This window comes from Polypterus senegalus, chromosome 9 (genome assembly GCF_016835505.1).
Source record: "Polypterus senegalus isolate Bchr_013 chromosome 9, ASM1683550v1, whole genome shotgun sequence".
Lineage (NCBI taxonomy): Eukaryota > Metazoa > Chordata > Cladistia > Polypteriformes > Polypteridae > Polypterus > Polypterus senegalus.
Genome location: NC_053162.1, coordinates 128,756,443 through 128,777,771, shown reverse-complemented (window position 1 = coordinate 128,777,771; position 21,329 = coordinate 128,756,443). Strand labels below are relative to the sequence as shown.

General features: G+C 34.6%; 1 protein-coding gene across 1 annotated transcript in view; it reads right to left on the bottom strand.

Annotated features, from left to right (window-relative positions):
- Positions 1-1,132: 1,132 nt before the first annotated feature.
- The window catches only part of LOC120534910, a 64,656-nt gene continuing 44,459 nt past the window's right edge, over positions 1,133-21,329 (bottom strand). The window contains exons 8-13 of the mRNA XM_039762417.1: positions 14,566-14,604; positions 11,622-11,789; positions 9,068-9,166; positions 5,461-5,553; positions 4,125-4,145; positions 1,133-2,430 (exon numbers count right to left, since the gene is read on the bottom strand). Of these exons, the coding sequence (XP_039618351.1) occupies positions 2,369-2,430; positions 4,125-4,145; positions 5,461-5,553; positions 9,068-9,166; positions 11,622-11,789; positions 14,566-14,604 (482 nt within the window). The 3' untranslated portion in view covers positions 1,133-2,368. The remainder of the gene's footprint in view (positions 2,431-4,124; positions 4,146-5,460; positions 5,554-9,067; positions 9,167-11,621; positions 11,790-14,565; positions 14,605-21,329) is intronic.

Sequence of the window (21,329 nt, the reverse complement as noted above, 5' to 3'; positions counted from 1 at the left end):
TTTTTATGAGTAGTAGGTATGAGATTAGTACAAGGTAATAGGTAAATAGTGATAGTTCTTTAAGCACATGACGTTCAAAGTCTGTGAATGGCCGGGGTGTATGCATATTTGAGAAGGAGTTCTCTCTTTCTTATGGTCCTTGAAATAAGAATGAGTAGCAGAGATAAAGGGGAACTACAGTATAGTCCCAGTATAGTAGGATAAAGATAGAAGCCAAACTTGAATAACATAGTATGTATCTCAAGTCTACATAATACCAATGCCCAGTGGAGAATACCCTTTAAGACATCAAAGTGTCATTTTTTTAAATTTCATTTGACCTTATACATCTATCCTCTTCATTTAGCAAAAGGCTCATTAGCTCTGTAATAGTGACTCATAAAATTAAATTTTATCACAAAGCAAAGTAATAAAAGTTAAAGCCATAGATAGAGAGGTAAAGACCTTTATTCATAGATAGATAGATAGATAGATAGATAGATAGATAGATAGATAGATAGATAGATAGATAGATATTGTGAGAGGTCAAGCAAAATGACACCCTTTATTGGCTAACTAAAAGATTACAATATGCACGCTTTTGAGGCAACTCAGGCCCCTTCTACATGTTGCCTGAAGAAGGGGCCTGAGTTTCCTTGAAAGCTTGCATATTGTAATCTTTTTAGTTAGCCAATAAAAGGTGTAATTTTGCTTGACTTCTCATTACAGAAGCAACAATGCCCCTCAATCATATGTTGTGTATGATATTTAATTTAATCTCTGATATTTTGCCAAAAATTATTATTATTTCTACAGTCACTAAAATTTAAAATGGTGATCTGATTTCACAAAGAAAAATACTGTTATGCTACACATAAGCAGATATTAGCATTCTATTTTACTTCAACTGCAGCTATAACAATACCCTTAAGCTATTTCAAAAGTTTGATAGCTTAGCACATACAGTACAGTTGGAGCATCAAGACTTGATGATCCTGGATGTTTTCCTGTTTACTATAGCTGTGTAACAAAAGAAATACATAATAATAAAGATAAATGAAAGAAAATATCCAAATATTGAATAACAATAAATACTGTAATTTATGGTTATTAATTTGTATGGAGTCCATGTCTGGGCTAAGATTTTATACCAGCACTCTGCATCATGGCATCAGCATTTACTATTATGTCACCCCCATTTTTAACAAGAAAAACTAGTTAGAAAATGTACACATGGTATAAATTCAGGTACATTCGAGGACTGTGCATGCAATGTAGCCCAGACTAAGGTCAGTAGGTACCTTCTTAATCCACTTCAGGGTTGTAGGGACCAGAGGTAATCCCACCAGAACTGGGCAAAAGGCTGAAAATAGGCCTGGGCAGCACTATAGTCTATCATAGGGACCACTCTTACTCAAACACAAACATAAACATACACACACACAAAAAAACCCAAACCATATACAGTGAGAATTTGAAAGTGCTAATTGATATAACCTAAATAAATAAAAATTCCCAAGCATGTCTGACTGTAGTAGTTGTCATGAAAGGGGACATGCAAAGTTATTCAGCTTTGACAAATGTTACGGAATAACAAAAGTGAAAGGCAAAATTTATTTCAGCGAGTGACCATTATGGGTCTGTGGTGGGCTGGTGCCCTGCCAAGGGTTTGTTTCCTGCCTTGTGCACTGTGTTTCCTGGGATTGGCTCCAGCAGACCCCTGTGCCCCTGTAGTTAGCATATAGCGGGTTGTATAATGGATGTATGGACCATTATGGGTATCAGGTGAATGTGGCATTCTGATGGTAAATTATAGGGTGAGCAGATTTTCAAAATTCCAGACCATGACATTTGTGTAGTATATATTATACCCACTCATAAAGCCAGTCCTCATAATGCCCTCTTTATGTCATCATCATAAGAGGGGGATCATGGCACACATTTTGCTGGTATTTTATTAACTTGTATTGTAGATCTGTTCGCCATCGGTAGAAGCTATTGGAGGTGAAAAAGATGAACAGTTGTCAAGGCAAAATTGAAACAGTGAAGTAATTTGTAGTTTATCTAGTCATATAAAATGATTCTCTGGTTTAAGATAGATGAGTTTGCACATTTTCCTGTGGTTTTCAATGGAAGATTTTGAAATTTCAAAACTTTGTACAATGTGATTTGTTCAAGATACTGTATCTCAATGAAAATTGAATTATGTTGATAATTTTCTTTCAAGAATAAGTTTGCCATATTTCAATAAAAATGGTACACTTGGGGGCAAGTTGTTTCATTTTGGAACAACAGACAGACAAAAAATGGGCTGTCGCAATAGGTATGATATGCATTATATGTGAGTGCGGCTAAAAATCTGAATCAAAAAATTAACAGTAAAACAGATCTATACATCATGAATAAATAAATACTCACAATATATTTCCTCTCCATCATGACCAGGGGAAGCTTTAAAATAAAATCACAAATAGAATACTTACAATTTTGATAAGAAAATGAATATAGCACACATTTCAAAATTGCCATAATTAAAATAAAGATCAAAGAACTTCCAGAAGCACATTTTTATTTCATTTATTTATGCCCTAATCCCATTTAATCCAATTCAAGACTGCAGGGTGCCAAAACCTATTTCAAAAAGCATAAGACAGGTCTCTGTTCTCCTCTCAGTGTACTACTGTCGCATTTTGTACTTTTTCTTCCCATGAAAAAATAACACCAGAGATTTTGGGAGCCTTTGAAGTCAACAATAACAGGATTCAGTCTATTTATTATTAGATTTCTTAGAGTGTAATATGATATTGTGGGATGTGACGGAAAGGGAGGACAACTAGTTGGCTTAGGTCATCAGAATTGTAACTTTGTCTGTTATGACCATGGACCCCCAGAATCTTTTTTCTCTGGCAGTGATGCTGACTTGAATTTTTGGATTTCTCAATTATAATGAGAATGAACTTTATATTGTGATGGTTTATTTTTTATTTTGTAGGTATCTGATTGAAATTACTGTTTTATTGTCTATTTAATGTCATTTCTGTGTTTATTTACATAATGTGTTCCACTATAGTTGTAAATATATCCATGTGTTCTGAGATTATACTCAGTAAAGTACAAAATACTCAGTGAGCTTGAATCGGAGAATGAAGATCTGGTTTGCCATTGTGAGTTGCAATGGCTGAGTCGTGCTGATATGCTCACATGGTTATACAATCTGAAGGAAGAAGTAAAAGATTTCATGGAAATGAAGGGAAAGCCTGCCATGGAACTCAGGGATAGAAAGTGGCTATGTGACTTAGCCTTCAGGGTGGACATTACAAAGTACTTCTCGGAGCTGAACGTCAAGCTCCAAGGTCCCAACCAGCTACTCAGCTCTCTGTTTTCAAATTTGAAATAATTTGAAGTGAAATTAAAGCTGTGGCAAGTGCAACTGGTAAAGGATAACGCTGTGCATTTCCCTGCTCTGCAAGAACAAAAGCCTGCTATGACATCTGAATATGCTGGTGAGTGTGCCAAAATCCTTCAGGGATTTGGTGAGAAGATTCAGGAAATAAAAAGTAAGCAAAAGGAATTGAACATATTTGCTACGCCATGTAGAACCAGCTGATGTACCTGACAACATGCAACATGAAATCGTTGAGCTGCAAAGCAATGACAAGCTCTAAGCTTGGTACAACAACCTCCCTCTACTTGAGTTATATAAACTGTATATACGTCTTGAGGATTTCTCCATTCTGAGGAGTCGTGCTCTGAAATTTGAATCTCTGGTTGGGACACCTACTTTTCAAACTGGCTCTTACAAAGTCTCAATTCTGCTCAAGACTGACTGACCAAAACCTGGAAAACCAGCTGCGAGTAGCATCATCATCACTACCATCTGACATCAGACACCTCACCAAGAGAAGCATTTCCAACCATCATATTAGAAGTTTGTGATTTAATGTAATGGCCCTGTAATTTAGTATGGCCCTTGAAGGATGTTATAAAAAAATGAAATGGCCCTTCATAGGAAAAAGGTTCCCCACCCCCGCTCTAATTTATTTTTTTACTTTAGACTGAAAAAAAGTCTTAACATGAATAATTCTGTGAGATTAATCTTCTTAATGATCTACATCAAAAGCTTACTGTTTGATATGAAAACTTACTTTTATTCCTCTTTTGTTGACCTGTGAAATAGACCAAAGCAAAAAATTAAGTCAGGAATAAATAAGGTAACTAAAGGCATCTAAATTATTATTATTATTATTATTATTATTATTATTATTATTACAAACTGTGAGGCAGTGTGGCATTGTGAGTAGAGTGTTGGGCATTAACCGTAAAGATATTCAGTCCCTGTTTTTACATTCACTCTGTGAACATCAGCACATCATCTAGCTTGCCTGGGCTCAAATTGTAAAAATAAAAAGTAAAACAAACAAATGCAATATATCTTAATACTGTTAGTCACTTTGGGTAAAGACGTCAGCCAAATATACAGTAATAGTTGTATATGTTAACACTGCAAAAATACTGTTCTGGATGTGCACCATAATCTATTTTAGTAAATCTTTCAGTAGATTTCAAAATATGTACTGTATATAGGTTAATTGACACTTTTTGATTGTAAGGGGAAATTTTATTGCTACATCTAAAAACATTACAGTATTTCTTTACACCAAACAATGCTATTGTTCTTATTCATACTACGCACCCTTACACAGTATGTACATGTAGGTAATTCAGAAAGTGAATGAACCAAATGTGTTCCTTATAGAGTCATAGTTCATCCCTAACCTTACAACCACAATCTTAAGACAGGAGCTAACCTTCTATACTTGATATAAACCCATTTGTACACAGGCATAATGGGCAAAATCTACTCTGAATGTGTTGGACCAAGGAATTAAAGTAGAGTCCCTCCATCCTTATGGCACCAACAGTGCCCATATGACCAAGATGCCTAATGCAAGATGATGTTTACCCCGAAATACTGTAACATAACACAACCATTATATCACAACGATTAATATCACACTGCAGTGTACTGTTCTAAGCAATCTGTAAAATATTACATTTCTATTTTCAGTCAAGTTTATTCTTTCACAGCACAAATTATTACTGTGCGAGGTATCTACTACAAATACCAGTATTTTACAAAAGTTTATTTGAAATCTTGTTATTTGTAATACTGGAAAAGCTACATAATACATATCCCAATATCAAATGATAAATCATTGATCTTCTAAATAATATTGTAAAGACCAAACACTTATTAAAAATAAAATTTGTCTTCTTATAAATTTAGCTGGACCAGATTCTAGTCTTAATTAACAACTGTGGAATTTGGTGTATATTCGTCTCTGGTGATATTTAAATTTACGTTAAGGCAACTAGTTGCCTATATCTTTACATGTGTAAAAGTTTGCAAAAAGCACTAAACAAATGTATTTTCTTAGTACGTGATGATATATATGCTATATTACAAAATATAATACTTACTGATAAAAATGATAACTGTCAGCAGTGTAACAGAGATCAGCAAAGTAGTACAAATTATTATTAAACATTTCCTCGAACATCTCCTTGGAAAACCTATAGTAAAAATAGTAATATTTTTTACTTAGTTTCCTTTTTCATTTATTTAATTGCACTATTTTTACATTATTATTAAATGTGGTGCTGTAAATACCGTAATAGTAAAGTACAGTAGATCTGATTAGTTCATTTCAGTTTAAAACTTCACATCTTTGTAAAAATTATTTAATAAAACTACCATACATACATTACATGAACTTTTCCTACATAATAGTCAATGATTAGTACATGCAGTACATCATTTCTCATAAGAATATAAATACAAATATAATTTTGTGTAAGCTTCTCCCTTCATCATTAAACATATTAATCAATGTATTTCTGAACTTTCTTTAATATGGAGTCACAGGACTTTAAGCCACAACCTGCATCAGAAGCCTAAGGTGCAAGGCTGGAAGCCACTGAATATTACAAATACAACAGATCAATTTATAGCCAAGAAAATAATATAAAATTTGAACCTTTGAGATATGTGAAGATATCAGAGTATGTGGAGGAATTTCTTACATGTACATGGAGAATATGTACAGATGGACAGTGATCAGACAAGAAGTCAAATTCTGAACCTGGAGCTGTAATGCACCTTAACTAACAATTATGAAACCATACATTCCCATAATAATTTTTCATTATAACTGTAATTCAGTACAGCAAAGGTCAGTTTATTTGAGTGGGTTAGAACATGTTTAAGTCTGTATCAGATAATTTAAATGCATATATTGATTTTAATTATATTGCATATAGACGCTAAATTATTTGTGTATGGCGCTTAAGTTTTTGATGTAAAAGGAGTGTCAAGACATCTAAATAAAGGCCACAACTTTCAAAAAGAAAACACTGTTTATATCGTGAACATTAGTCCATAATTATTTTTTGTTGTGAAGTGGTATGATTCAAAACATGATTTATTTTCGTATACAGTATATTTTACTGACTTTCATTATTTCATTTAAATTAATAAATGATATATCAATAAGGTATACAGGGCCTTATGATCTTTACAATGATGAGAAAACTAATGGAGTCATGGACTCGACAAATAAAAATGTATTTCAGACATAAAAACGAAAATGCTCGGGATTTAGAGATTTGGGAGAGATTATTACATTTTTTAACATTCAATTTTTTAATATAATCTACATAATATGTTCATGTTTTTTTTTTTCTTTTAGCAAAAATTGTTCTTCACAGAATGCCTGTCAGGTTTTCTGTTGGCATATATTGCATACATCATGGTGTGCTGTGCATCCGGCACTTGCATATTACCAAAGGCATGTGGGTAAGCTACATTGGACTAGTGGGGGAAATGTCAAATAGACTAACATCAGGTATCCCAACAATTTCCAAAAAACTAAAACCACAATGTTAGCTGAAAAATTCTGGATACAACAATACCCTACACATTTTTATGAATCTGGGAAACAACTTTTCTGTACTGTATCTACATTGTGCCTCAAACAAGGGTCTCTTTTCTTCTATGGAGGTTACTGCTTATTAGAAGGGTGAAAGACAGCACTTGCCAGACAGCTCATTTGGACTGTGAGAGAAGATTCAGACAATTCAAGATAATCATCACAGAGAAGAGAAAGTTTAACAGTGAGCTAAAGAAAAGGTGTCTCACAATGATGCAATAAAATAGGATTATGTGTCAAAATTGGCTTTATAGTTATACCTATTTTCAGTAATGCTCTGTCCTTTAAGTAATTTATTCATTAACTTAGACCTGAACTTCTTGCTTTAACTGAATGTGTACAGTATATGTGCAGTTTCCATAAAAAGACTGCAAAGTGCCATTTTAACAAAAAGCAATATGCCTTTTGTATATTTTTATGTGTTACTGCAATTGACTACACATGCTTTTTCACAGTTAAAATGTTTAAAAATAGATCTGAAAACCAAAAATTGGAAAAACCAAAAACAAAAATGATATCATAGGCACTGGGAATTCAATGCTACATTTGTTAAAATGGATCATATGCTCCATCCCTTCAATGAATTCTTCAATGATTCATGAAGGAAAAATATTTGAAACAGTCATTTCAACACCTCCAGCAAATGTTTATTTCAATTCAAGCCTGGAGACTATATACGTTATGTGGCATACATACAACTTCTCTTTCCTTTATGGAGAACATTGTTAAAAAGAGACTTCTGAACATATTGCATTATCTAAGAGCATAGATGGACCACCATTGCTACTGACATTTTTCCTAAACTTCATTATAACAATATTGTAGAAAATCTTAGTGAAATAGCAAGGAAGCAGAGCTGTCTGTTTTACTGAAGTGCCAACGAATATGTGATAAACACTTTCAGGGTTACCGAAGCCTCAACTACTAACTATACTAGCTACAGTAATCCCTCGCTATATATCACGCTTCGACTTTCGCGGCTTCACTCTATTGTGGATTTTATATGTAAGCATATCTAAATATATATCATGGATTTTTTGCTGGTTCGCGGATTTCTACGGACAATGAGTCTTTTAATTTATGGTACATGCTTCCTCAGTTTGTTTGCCCAGTTGATTTCATACAAGGGACACTATTGGCGGATGGCTTAGAAGCTACCCAATCAGAGTATGTATTACGTATTAAATAAAACTCCTTAATGATATAAGATATGCTTGATTGTTTGCTTGTCTCTGCCTCTCTCTCACCCTCTCTGACATTCTCTGCGCCTGACGGAGGGGGTGTGAGCAGACGGGCTGTTTGCCTAGAGGATACGGACGCTCCTCTACAAAATGCTGCTTTATTGCGGTGCTTCGGCATACTTAAAAGCACGTATTGATTTTTTGATTGTTTGCTTTTATCTCGTTCTCTCTCTCTGACATTCTCTGCTCCTGATGGCGCTCCTTTGAAGATAAGATATGTTTGCATTCTCTTAATTGTGAGAAAGAACTGTCATCTCTGTCTTGTTATGGAGCACAGTTTAAACTTTTGACTAAAGGGTGTTATTTCATGTCTAGAGGGCTCTAATAATGTTAACAGTGTGGGAGAGTTTATAAGGGCTTAAAATATATAAAAATAACCATACAAACATATGGTTTCTACCTCGCGGATTTTCATCTATCGCGGGGGGTTCTGGAACGCAACCCCCGCGATCGAGGAGGGATTACTGTATATTTATAGACAAAATGTCTAGCCTTTTAATATATGTCTCCTTAAATATACTAAACTCATAATTGCTTCGAGGACAGTGGTGGCGCAGTGATAGCACTCCAGCCTTACATTTAGGAGATCCTTCCTGGGTCCTCCCTGTGTGGAGTTTACATGTTCTCTCCATGTCTGCATGGGTTTCCTCCAGCTGCTCCGGTTTCCTGTCCATAGTGTGTGCTTTGTGTGTGTACCGTGCGGTGGGCTGGTGTCCTGCCCGGGGTTTGTTTCCTGCCTTGCACCCTGTGTTTGCTGGGATTGGCTCCAGTAGACCCCTGTGACCCTGTAGTTAGGATATAGCGGGTTGGATAATAGATGGACTATTTGTAAAACTCATTTCGCTGAAACACACTTACCAGCCTGGTGTCTCCCAGAAACATGCTGCTTTTCACTTTTGGTTTTGTCTTTGTCTTCAGCTCTATTTGTGCTTTTGTTTGCTTTAGTCTCTTTTGGCCCTTGTGATATTAAATGAAAAATATATTATTAATAAATGATATGTGAATTACATTTACTGTTCATAGACATAATTCATTTAATGCATAAAAATCATGTTACAAACACTTAATACAGTATATGTATGATGGATAATTTGCCATATATGGTATAAAATACAATACAAATGGTAAAAATAGATTATGATAACATAATTGTCAGATACCTTGTATTAGTTATAGTGAAGGGTAGTGGTAATTTTATTGGGTACCCTGACCTTCTGGTGTCATTATAAACTATACAAGTGAAATTATATATGCAAACAGTGCTACTTAAAGTTGCAGTTAGGCAAAGGCCAATGGATTGTGCACATGTGTAGTGCAGAGTGAGATCATTCAAGGTTCAAGATTTACAGTTAGGTCCATAAATATTTGAACAGACACAACTTATTTCTAATTTTGGTTCTGTACATTACCACAATGAATTTTAAATGAAACAACTCAGATGCAGTTGAAGTGCAGACTTTCAACTTTAATTAAGTGGATTGAACAAAAAGACTGCATAAAGTGTGAGGCAACTACAGCATTTTTTTAAAACAGTCCCTTCGTTTTAGCAAGTCCAGCTCCTAACTTTACAGTATTTCACAGGTTTGGTCGGAAGCTTGGTTTTTAATTGCTCTAGTTAATTGCTCATTACACAATGGAAATCTTTTATTATTTACTTTGTTTATATTCTGCAATCCAAAATCACATCCTAATCATGACTTTAGGATTCAATAGGCACAATCATGCTAAGCTGTGAACGTGAACACACATGCACATATGTAACTTCACAGTAGCCATCTTTGTTTCAGTAAGTGACACTTATATTCGGGATTTTTTAACTTCCCGTGCATCCACATTACTCCTCTTATATAAAATGATGTAATTGAACACTGCAAGTAAAGTGACAAGTCTATTTTTGTGTTACTTAGAAAGGTTCAAGAATTTAAACTGAAAAAAAATCTAACACCATAGTCATTAGGATGAACTTCCTGCTTAACAGTAAACACTTCTCAGTATTTTGAATGTTGCATGATGTCATTTCGATTTTTATTTTCACCTTTGCCATCTTCTTTGCAACATTCACATCTTGCTGAACAAAACATGTGTCACTAACAGGAGTTCTTTTTACTCAGCCCAAATGAAAGCAAAAGCTACATCAAGCTGAAGGTACAATGTTATTTAATAGGAAAATCCTGAAAAGTAGCAATTAATGCCACATTTTCCTTGGACATGTTATTCTGTTTAAGGCTCTCAGGATGAATTGTGAAGAATCTGTGGTTTATTCAAGTGGCAGAGGTTGAAAGACACTATACTGAGTTGTGTGGTATTAAAAAGATATATAAACTAAATTCAAAATAAACATAAGTCAGTGTTGATTTCCTCACCTCCTTTAAAAACAAACTGAACATTTATTAGAAGTTTTTTCTTTATTACTTACATTTGAGACAAGAATTGTATTACATTAGCTGTTCTTCAATAATAACCTGTTTTTTTTTGTTTTTTTTTTTTGCATTAATGTTCCTAAATATTGTTGCTTGGAATGTAATCTATTCTGTTCTTTAAAAATCCACTATGACTTGTCCCCATATAGTTGCCACTGTTAATCATGACTGTCTTTCACTAGCCTTATCATGACACTTTGTTATACAACTTTAAACAAACTCTATTTTAGCTTTATATCTCTAATTATGTTCAATTGTTCAATTACATCCCCATGACTATCAGTGAGACTGCCGGTGTTATATTATAAATACACTGAATCTAAAAGCTTATCTTTTCAATTTTTCATTGGTTTATCTGTGGTAGACTTTGGCGCTTGTTATCCTGAAGGGATCAAACTTCAATAATTCAAAAATGGATTTTCCATATGATATCACTATCTGTTATGTTGAGTTATCATAGCTATCTGTCTTTGCTTACATGTTATCAAAACAAATTTCATTTTCTAAGTCTAGTATTTATTCCTGTCTTTTGTGTCTGAATTATTTTTTATTGTATTATTTAAAGTAGGTTTATTGCTTATTACTCCTAAACAGCTTTTGGTTTTTTAATGAATTCCTACATTTAGAATTGACAACTGTATTAAACACTGGAACTATAAGTTATTGCTGGATTACTAGACTTTACTAAACAATTCTAATTTATTAGAATATTTAACAAATACTACCTGTATATTAGAGAATTTCAGATAGTAAATAAGGTCACCGTTTCTGTCCTAACCATATTACACGTTTACTTTTTAAATCTGTGCAAATGCATTTCTCATTGCAGATATTCAATGGTTATCTCATATGAATTACTTCATCGATCCATCCATTCTCCAACCCGCTGAATTACTTTCTTTAAATAATTCTATTTTTACTAATTTCATAGAATTGTTTTTTAACCTTTATAATCTTTTAAAAACAGCTATGTTATATTTTTTTCTATTTACCTGTGACATCTTTGGATTGTGCATTTTTCTTTTTGCTCTTTTCTTTAGCAAGCTTGTCTTTAGTCTCAATATTTTTGGATGTATCCGGGCTTTCTTGTACACTCTGATTTATTTTCTTTGACTTATGATTCAGCAAATCTGAATATAAAACATCACCTTCATTTTTTCCTGTAATACAAAACAAAAATTTAATGTAAACTAAAAGTTGTATAATATATTAGTTTCTTATTTTCAAAAGCATAACCTTGACTTAAGGCATGTTGATGTATACATACAATGTAAGTAAAGTAAAAATATTTTTTTTTGCAATAGAAATGTGAGTTGTATAGACTTTGAATTTCTGAGAATCATACAACTAAAGTATTGATGCAAATAAACAACATAAAATCAGCACAAATCATCATTTCCTGATGACTCAAAAACACATACTTAGACCTATTCAGGTCAAGATATTAACGCCATGCAATTTACAGCTTGTGGAAAAGTATTTTTTTATTAAATCTGTTACTCATGAACTTAGCTGAACTAATCAAAACTCTGGAATGATTTGCCGTTATGCGTTAAGCAGGCTCCTTCGCTAGCTGTCTTTAAATCCTATTTAAAAACATATTTTTAATCTCTGGTTTTTAACCCAGTATGATATGTTGGCTATCTGCATACTTTTTATTAAGAATCTTTTTAGTTCTTATGTGTTTATGTGTTTCTGTTTCATTTACCCTTCAGTTTTGTGTGTCTAATATGTTGGGTTTTTCTTTTTTTTTATTGTACAGCACTTTGGTCAGCCTTGATGTTGTTTTTAAAGTGCTTAATAAATAAATAAAATAAAATAATCAGTTTAACAAGCAGAACAAGAGTAAACAGAAGGTGGGCACAGTGTGATGGTCAAATCTTAAAACACTTTTCACTTTAGCCTGAAAAAGAAGAGTGAAACCACAAAGGAGAGGTGGCAGCCAATAATTTTACAAGCAATGTAGTACCAGTTTCTTTAGCCACTTCCTGACCTTAGCAGAGCTATTGCTATACCAACCTGTAAAGAAGGACAAACTGCTTAATAATCTATAAATAGGAACATAGAAATGTTTTTGATTCTTGTAACATGTCAGATATCTTGTTACTTAATATTATTATCTGCTTTTCCTCCAATATTCCAAAGATATGCAGGTTAGGTTCACAGAAAATATATTTATAAATAAGTCATTAAAACAGCAGCACGGTATTACCATTTTGACTGCTTGAACATCTATTTGATTCTTAGTTGATGCTTAATGTCTTATGGAAAACAGTTACATCCTCCACAATACTATCACCAGTCAGGTCTCTCTATATTATGCCACTTATTTCCCTTAAAACTGCAAAAGGTGCAAGGCCGAAAGCTACTGTACATGGTTGAGAAATCAATCCTCATTTAAAAAACTTTACAAACTTGTTCTCTACCTAAATGTTATAAATCAGAAATAATAATTATAGCTATTACTATAATCTGTTTTATTTTTAAGTTTATTTCTGGCACATACAGCAAAAAGCGAATTCAAATCACTTTTAAAAAATATATCAACATTTTTAGTCTTTGATGAAAGCAGCATTTTTGCAATTTCTAATTGCATCTTTGAAGAACTTCATTCCCTTCTGGCAAATGATTATTATAACTTTTTTTTAGCAAGGAGACAATTGTGTTCACTTTTTGTAGAATCTTAAAATAACCACCTCAGTAGTAAACAATATGTTGCATAATCAATGATTCAAATCTCTTTTTTTTGTTTGTTTGCTTTTACTTTTATTTTGGGACTCCATTTTGTTTTTCCATTGGTGAACACTATGTTATAGGGGCAGTAATATTGTTAATTGTTACTATTGCCATTGCCACCATGTCTTGGTGGCACCAATACATTGTTTTATCATCTTGCTTTGTTTTTCACATCTATGAATTTTGCTTTGTTATTTAGTTTTGGCATATCTTGCATCCCTCTGCTGAGGTTCACAGTCCTCACCTGGTTTTCAACATTCCATTTTCTTAATCCCTAAAACACCTTTGCTATTTCCAAGTCTGTTCCTTCATGTAAAAAGCCTCTGGCCAGCAGGAGAAGCATTCTGGTAAAATGTTCCCTTTTAAGTAAAGTATATGTTCGTGATGGCATTTCCTGTCCTTATAGCCCAATCTTTCTTAATCCACTACACGCTCTAGCTTTCTGTTGATCACAACTGTCATAGCACTGCTAATTGGGAAAAAATACAGAATTGGGGCATACCAACAAATTAGTCAATCCCTAGGATAAGACAATGATAAGTTATACCAGAAGAATTGAAACTGAAGGTAACAAATTCAGGCAAAATATGGAATTAAACTATCGAGATCAAAGAAAGTGAATATTTGAAATATTTTAAGACTAATGAAGCACATTTTTTAAAATGTTTACAGTTTTAGTTTTGTTTGTTTTTAAACATAAACAACACCTTTGTAATTCTTTAAAAAACCACGCTTTAACTTTTTCAGATATAATTAATTTTTAGATTTAAATTATGATTCTTGGTATATTAAATTGGTCAGAACTTCTATTTCTCTGTTGCTAAGTATTTTAAGATAATTACAAAATAGCATGCCAAAATATTTATTGCAAATTGCTCCCCTTCTAAAAGAAATGCCCTACAAAAAACAAACGGTATAATGTGCATATTATGTTACTAGGGTGTGTATTTTGGTTTCTTGCAGCTGTTCTGAAAATACACAGACCGCTTCTAAAAATATACAGCAAGATCAGTTGAAAGTGTTGTTATTTTAAATGCATCATGTCCATAAACATAAACAGCAAATATGTATTATAAAAGTTATTTTATTAATCCACATGAAACTTATGATACTTTAATTGCTCATCTATAGCATTCAGTTATCTGATGTGCAGCACTCCCAAACCGTTCAACAGATGACAATAAGTAAATCATAACTTACCTCCCTTTACACTTTTCTTTTTTTCATCTCCTGATTTTCCTAAAAATTGGAACAAGAGAATTTAAAAGAATAAATTTAGTTTAATATGGTAATACAGCACTAGATTATATATTTAGAATTACTTCATTATAAAATATTTTATTTAATACTAATGATAATAGGTGGGCTTGTGATTCTTTATGATCCTTAGAGTAACGCTGGTGGGAGCTTTGTGTTCAAGGTAGGGCCACCCATGGCGGTAAGGTTGAGAGGAAAGGGCCAGACTAAAGGTAGGCCATTACCCACTCTGGCAGAAATATTAAATGTTAAAAATGATTATAACAAGAAATGGGATTCATACTGGCTCAGTTGTCACCCAGAGTTAAAGGGCTGCATTGGTGAATTAGGTAGAGGCCCATGAACAAAAATTGAGCTACAATCTCCCTTGACTACTAGTGGTAAAAAACGACACTGAACCAAGTATGCCTACTGCAATGGCCATTCCACAGGTGTGTGGGCTTGACCACCAGACTCAGACTGCTATGGCTGAACCGGGGACCCTCAAACTCCTGACCACCAAAGCAAGCAAGATCTGCCAGTACACGCACTCGACAAAAGATATTAAGGAGTGCATCATGCTTACATATTACACAATTACAGAATTAGAAAAAGATGCAACACATTACAGATACAAATTACACACAGCCTTTATATTCAAATACCCAAACTTACAAATAAATGAAAAAAAAAAATCACAGATTAGCAGTGGACTATCCTCACACATAATCTCATTCCACAAAAAGAACTCAAACAAATAAAACATGACATTTCTGCTAACTTAAAGAGACAAACAAGAAATACGAACAACTACACAGTCTCATGTGACAAACAGAAAGATAACAAATTCAACAATGCACTCCATAGAACAGTGGACAGTATTGATAATATTACCGATGTACCCACCAAGACAATCTTCATCAAGAACTATGCACTACTATGCAAACTGACAGATGACACTGAGACAACACTCAATATAATACAATACAATACAATACAATACAATACAATACACAGGAAAATACCCCACTTAGCATCCCCTTTAGAGCAAAGCCACTAAACACAAAGAAACTATCACTAACAATAAAATTCTCAAATGAAAATATACTTTCACAGCATAGTGACTACACAATACAACACTTCCAGATGTGCAAACAGTATATGCATCTGCAGTCACCACCATCACCCATATTGGAATGAAAAAAATGAAATAGAAAAAACATAACAACATTACAGATTATAGAAACCTGCAAAGGAACACCAACTAGAAACACAGACTAAGGACATTAGACATGATTTTAGGGCAATTAACACAGTACAAAAAGAACAACATGTCAGGAAAACTGCAAAGAAACTTCCATCAAATATTTAGGAGAATAAAAATAAACATACAACATAATGAACACATATACTGTATAACATTTAAATAAAAACTCATAGTTAAAACAAAGTCTAAAATGGCACAAAGTACTGTACGTATAGTATGAAAACAAGTCAACTCACAGTTCAAAAAAAATGAAAAACTATTCTACAGACACATACTGAATAACAAATTAACAGAAACCAATGGTCCATCAAAACAAGAAAACCGGCTGTTCCCTCTTGTCTAATGTAGTTCAGCACTGCAGCTTGGATCAAAGAGGAGCAACAAAAGATGGAAGATATAATGAAGATGTACTGTAAACAGATCACCTTAACAGATCTCACAGAAATAATAAAGAAAACACTCATCTGGAAGGCACTGGACTTAGATGCAGTTCATAATTTCTGGAATTAGAGTTCACCATTCTGCACTTGGTAGTTGCAGACAAAATGACATACATATGATATATCCCACAAGAGGCACCTCAGTTTTTAACAGAGGACATCAGATACATGAAGTCAAAAGACACCACAGATCTCAAAAACTACAGACCTATAATCTGTCTGTCTATGCTTTACAAAATATTTACTGCATGCATAACAAGCAAAATATATACACACACATGACAGATAATGATATACTTACAGAACAAGTGAAAGGCTGCTGATGGCAACACATGGGTTGTAAGAAACAGCTTTTAATTGATATTCCAGCAGGCATACGCAAAATACAGAAACCTACACAAAGAATTCATTGAATACAAAAAAGTATTCAACAGTGTCCTCCTTACAGCTAGTACGAATATCACTAATATAAGATACACCTTGTAGTCATGCACTGCCTACAAACACTAATGGGACACCGGAGAACAACACTCTATGTATGTATCAAGAACACTTCAACACACACAGGCTCAATGAGATAAGGCTTCTTCCAGGGAGACTCACTTAGCCCTCACTGGTTTTGTTTCGCTCTCAATCCATTATCAAACAGATTAAAGAACACACAATATAATTAAAAAATTCAAAAATCAACACCGGCAATACACCCTATATCATCTATTCTGTATGGATAACATAAAGATATAAACAGGAACAAAAGTTACTAGAAAGAGTTAAAATGTTTTCACAAGACATATGCATGGAGATTAAATTGGAAAATGTAGTGAAATTACTGTAGAGAAGGGAATCCTTAACGTCAATGGGTTTATCCTCAATAATGGCAACTAAATTGAGGCCATGGCAGAAGGGGAACCATACTATTATCTTGGATTCCAACAGGAATACAAAATACAACACAAACAAATCGAATATACTCTTACACAAAAATTTACATCATGTGTTTCAAAAATACTAAAAACACACTTACATGCACACCACACAGTTAAAGTCATCAATACATACACCACACCAATGCTCATGTATTCCTTTGAAGTTATACATTGCTCACAAATAGACTTACAACAGCTCCAACGGAAAACACGAGCACCCTAAAGCAGCCATACAGCAACTCACTCTTCCATGTGCTGAGGCACGTTTGGGTCACATAGACATAATTCCTTTATAAAACATGCACATTAATAATTTAAGAAAATTCTTCTACACAAAACAGCATATATCAACACTACCCAAAGCATGCCGACACAAACTAGTCACGATTTAACCTCCATACCACAGCCAACATCATAAAGGACATAAAACCCACACCACTTAATAAACATTGCATGCTAGACATTCTCATGAACCTGATCAGCCTTGTGTAGATAAGATTGCATGAAATGGATGACTAAGCAGTTGTTACATGTTTAAGAAGGCAGAACGGTTTATACTAGCTGTAAAATATCAATTTATAAACACGAGAAACTACAGAAAATATATTCTCAAGGATACTAGCAATACAGACAGCAAATGCAGATGCAGCCACAAGGAAAAAGAAACAATCCAACACATAAGTCAGGGTGTAGACTACTGACACAAACAGACTTTCTGAACAGACACATGGAGACTGCAACACAAACAAGTAGACACATACAAACGATATTATAAGTACATCCCCACCACTGTACTAGAAAATAAGGAGAAAGCTCAGACGTATGCAGGTTGATGAGCCTATAGTGTCCTGGATAATGGACTATCTGTCTTTGAGTCTGTAGTTTGTGAGACTCAACAACTGTGTTTCTGATACAGATGTTAACAACATTGGACCACCACAAGGAACAGTCCTGTCTCCTTTTCACTTCCCTCTGAACACCTTGGATTATAAATATAATTTATATTATAAATATAATATAATATAATATAATATAATATAATATAATATAATATAACCAATTCATGTCACTTGCAGAAATTCTCAGAAGACTCTATGCATATGCAGTGTATTGATAAGGGGGATGAGACAGAGAAGAATACTTTGTTTTTTGGTGCAAAGAGAATTGTTTACATCTTTAAACTAAGGAGCTTGTTATTGACTTTTGCCACACCAGTCCAATATGTCCAGTGACTATTCAAGGAGTGGATGTAGAGGTGGTTCTCTCCTACAGGTACTCGGGTGTCCACATTAATGACAGGTTGGACTGACCTGGGAACACAGAGGAACTATATGATAAAGGGTAGAGCAGATTCTTCTTCCTTAAGAGACTGTACTCCTTTAATGAGGGGAGTGACATCCTTTACATCTTCCATAACTCTGTGATGACCAGTACAATTTTCCACAATGTGGTGTGTTGGGCTGGTAACATCACTTCAAGCAAGGCCCACCAAATCACAAGCTAATTAAAAGGACAGGCTCAGTTATGTGCCACATTCTGGACCAACTGGCGGTAGTATCAAAGGAGAAAATTGTAACAGCTGAGTGTCATTATGAACAAAGCTACATATCCACTCTCTGAAACACTAACACTTTCAGCCAAAGAATTACTCAGTTGAAATGTGTCAAGAAATACAACTGGGGCTTCTTTTTACCAACAGCAGTACGTCTGCATAATGCCTGACTATGACTGTGACAAGCCAAATTTCCCACAGTGACAAGTAAAGTTCATTGCGCATAAATACAAACACAGAAAGCAGACAGTTTAAATACATGTTACATACTGAGGAAATTCCCTAACAGTCTGTGTCTTGACCGAAACCCAATATAGGCAGATTTCAAGAATGTATTTTTTAATAATACCGTAATAATGATACATTAATCCACAAGAAAATAAGCTGGTTGTTTATTTTGAAAGGACACAGTAATGAAGAAAAATGTCAGGTATTTAGAATTAAATCTTTTCAAATTTTCAACAATAATTACATATAGTAATGGTAACAAACTGTTCTTTCTACAAACTGGATTATTCATATATTGTGTTTAATAAAATCTTAGAAATAGGTTTTCACTCTGAGGTTATATTCTTTATCCCTCAGTTCTTCTAATATCTTCTACTCTCTCATTCAACTATGATTTGTGTTAGAAGTTCTGAATAATTTTAAACTAGTTTCAAATCTTCTGCCTTTTTCAGAAGATTCATATTAGCATGTACAGTATTTTTCGGACCATAAGGCGCACCGGATTATAAAGTGCAATATCAATGAATGGGTCTACTTTCATACATAAGGCGTATCGGATTATAAAGCGCATTCAGCGAAAGAACAGTCAGATAAGTCAAACTTTATTCAACTCATTCACAATAATTCTCAACATTGTTCAGTTGTAACATAAAATACAAAAAAATATACTCACTTTTTCAGTTCATTCCTCTTCCACAAATCCATCAAATTCTTCATCCTTAGTGTCTGAGGTAAACAGTTGGGGGATTTCAGCATCAAGCATGCCCAGATCTCTCTCGTCATTATCCAAGTTAGTCTCATTGCTGTTACTTAACTGTTTAGTGATGATTCCGCCCTTCGTGAAAGCTCGGACGATACTTGAGACGGATACCTTACCCCAGGCATCCACGATCAATTGGCAGATAGTGGCGTAACTTGCCTGCCGTTGCCTTCCTATCTTGGTGAATGTGTGTTCGTCTTCCGTCATCCAATGCTTCCATGCAGCTCGCAATTTAACTTTGAACGACCTGTTGACACCAATATCTAACGGTTGAAGTTCTTTGGTTAATCCACCCAGAATGATGGCAAGCTCCGAATTAGTTTGCTTCACTTGGATTTTGACAGTATCGGTGAGATGGGCGCGCATGGAGTCGCAGATCAATAGAGACTGAGATTTGTGGAAAAAGCCATCCGGTCTCCTGAAGTAAACTTCTCTCAGCCACTCACTCATCTTCTCCTCGTCCATTCCGGCCCTTTGGGTTAGCTTTGATGATGACGCTGGGCAGAAACTTTTCTTTTGGCAAAGTCTTCCTCTTGAAAATGACCATGGGTGGTAGTTTGTGGCCTTTAGCCTGGCAACTGAGAACTACAGTGAAGAATGACTTCTCGTTCCCTGTGGTGCGTATAGATATCGTACTGGTTCCTGTTTTCTTGACAGTACACTTGCAGGGATGTCAAAGGTGAGAGGGACCTCGTTCATGTTGGTAATGTGTTCTGGCCGGATCTTCTTTTCAGTGATCATGTTCTTGCAGTAAGTGTGGAAAATGGCTAGCTTTTCTTCGTAATCCTTTGGCAGTTGCTGCGAGATAGTAGTTCTTGTGCGGATGGAGAGATTACGTCTTTCATAAAACGGAAGCACCAAGAAAGACCTCCTTGAAAGTCAGTGATCTTCACGTCACGTGGTACCGCTGTTGCCTTGAGTCGAATAGAGACTGCAGAGACGCTTCTACCTGCTGATCTCTGTTCAATAACCCACTGTTCAAGTTTGTCCTCTAACTGTGGCCATCTCGCTTTGTTTCCTCGGAAACTCTGTTTGGTTTTCTTTACTTGGTGCAGGTCATCTTCTTGCTTCCTCCACTTCTGCACCATTGATTCATTAATGTTGAATTCTCTCGCAGCTGCTCTATTCCAATGTTCTACTGCATGCCTGATAGCCTTGAGTTTGAAATCTGCTTTGTAAGCATGTCTCTTAACAGGTGCCATTTTGGGGTCCTAATAAACACACCATAATATTATGCTGAAGTACAGTACGTATTACCCCGCAAGGCCCCTGACTATGATAGCCATAATGCTCCAACAATCCATCAAGCAGTGAGGCTTCGTAGCTTACTAAAGTCATTCCAAAACATTTTGACAGATTTTTGAGCACCGTGTACCACATAAAATCAGTTGAGGTCAGTAAGCACAACCAGAATTAATACATAAGGCGCACCAGATTATAAGGTGAAGTGTCGATTTTTGATAAAATGAAAGGATTTTAAGTGCGCCTTATGGTCTGAAAAATACTGTACATTTCACAAAGTGCAGGTGAGTCTTAATAATCATTCAGCCTATAA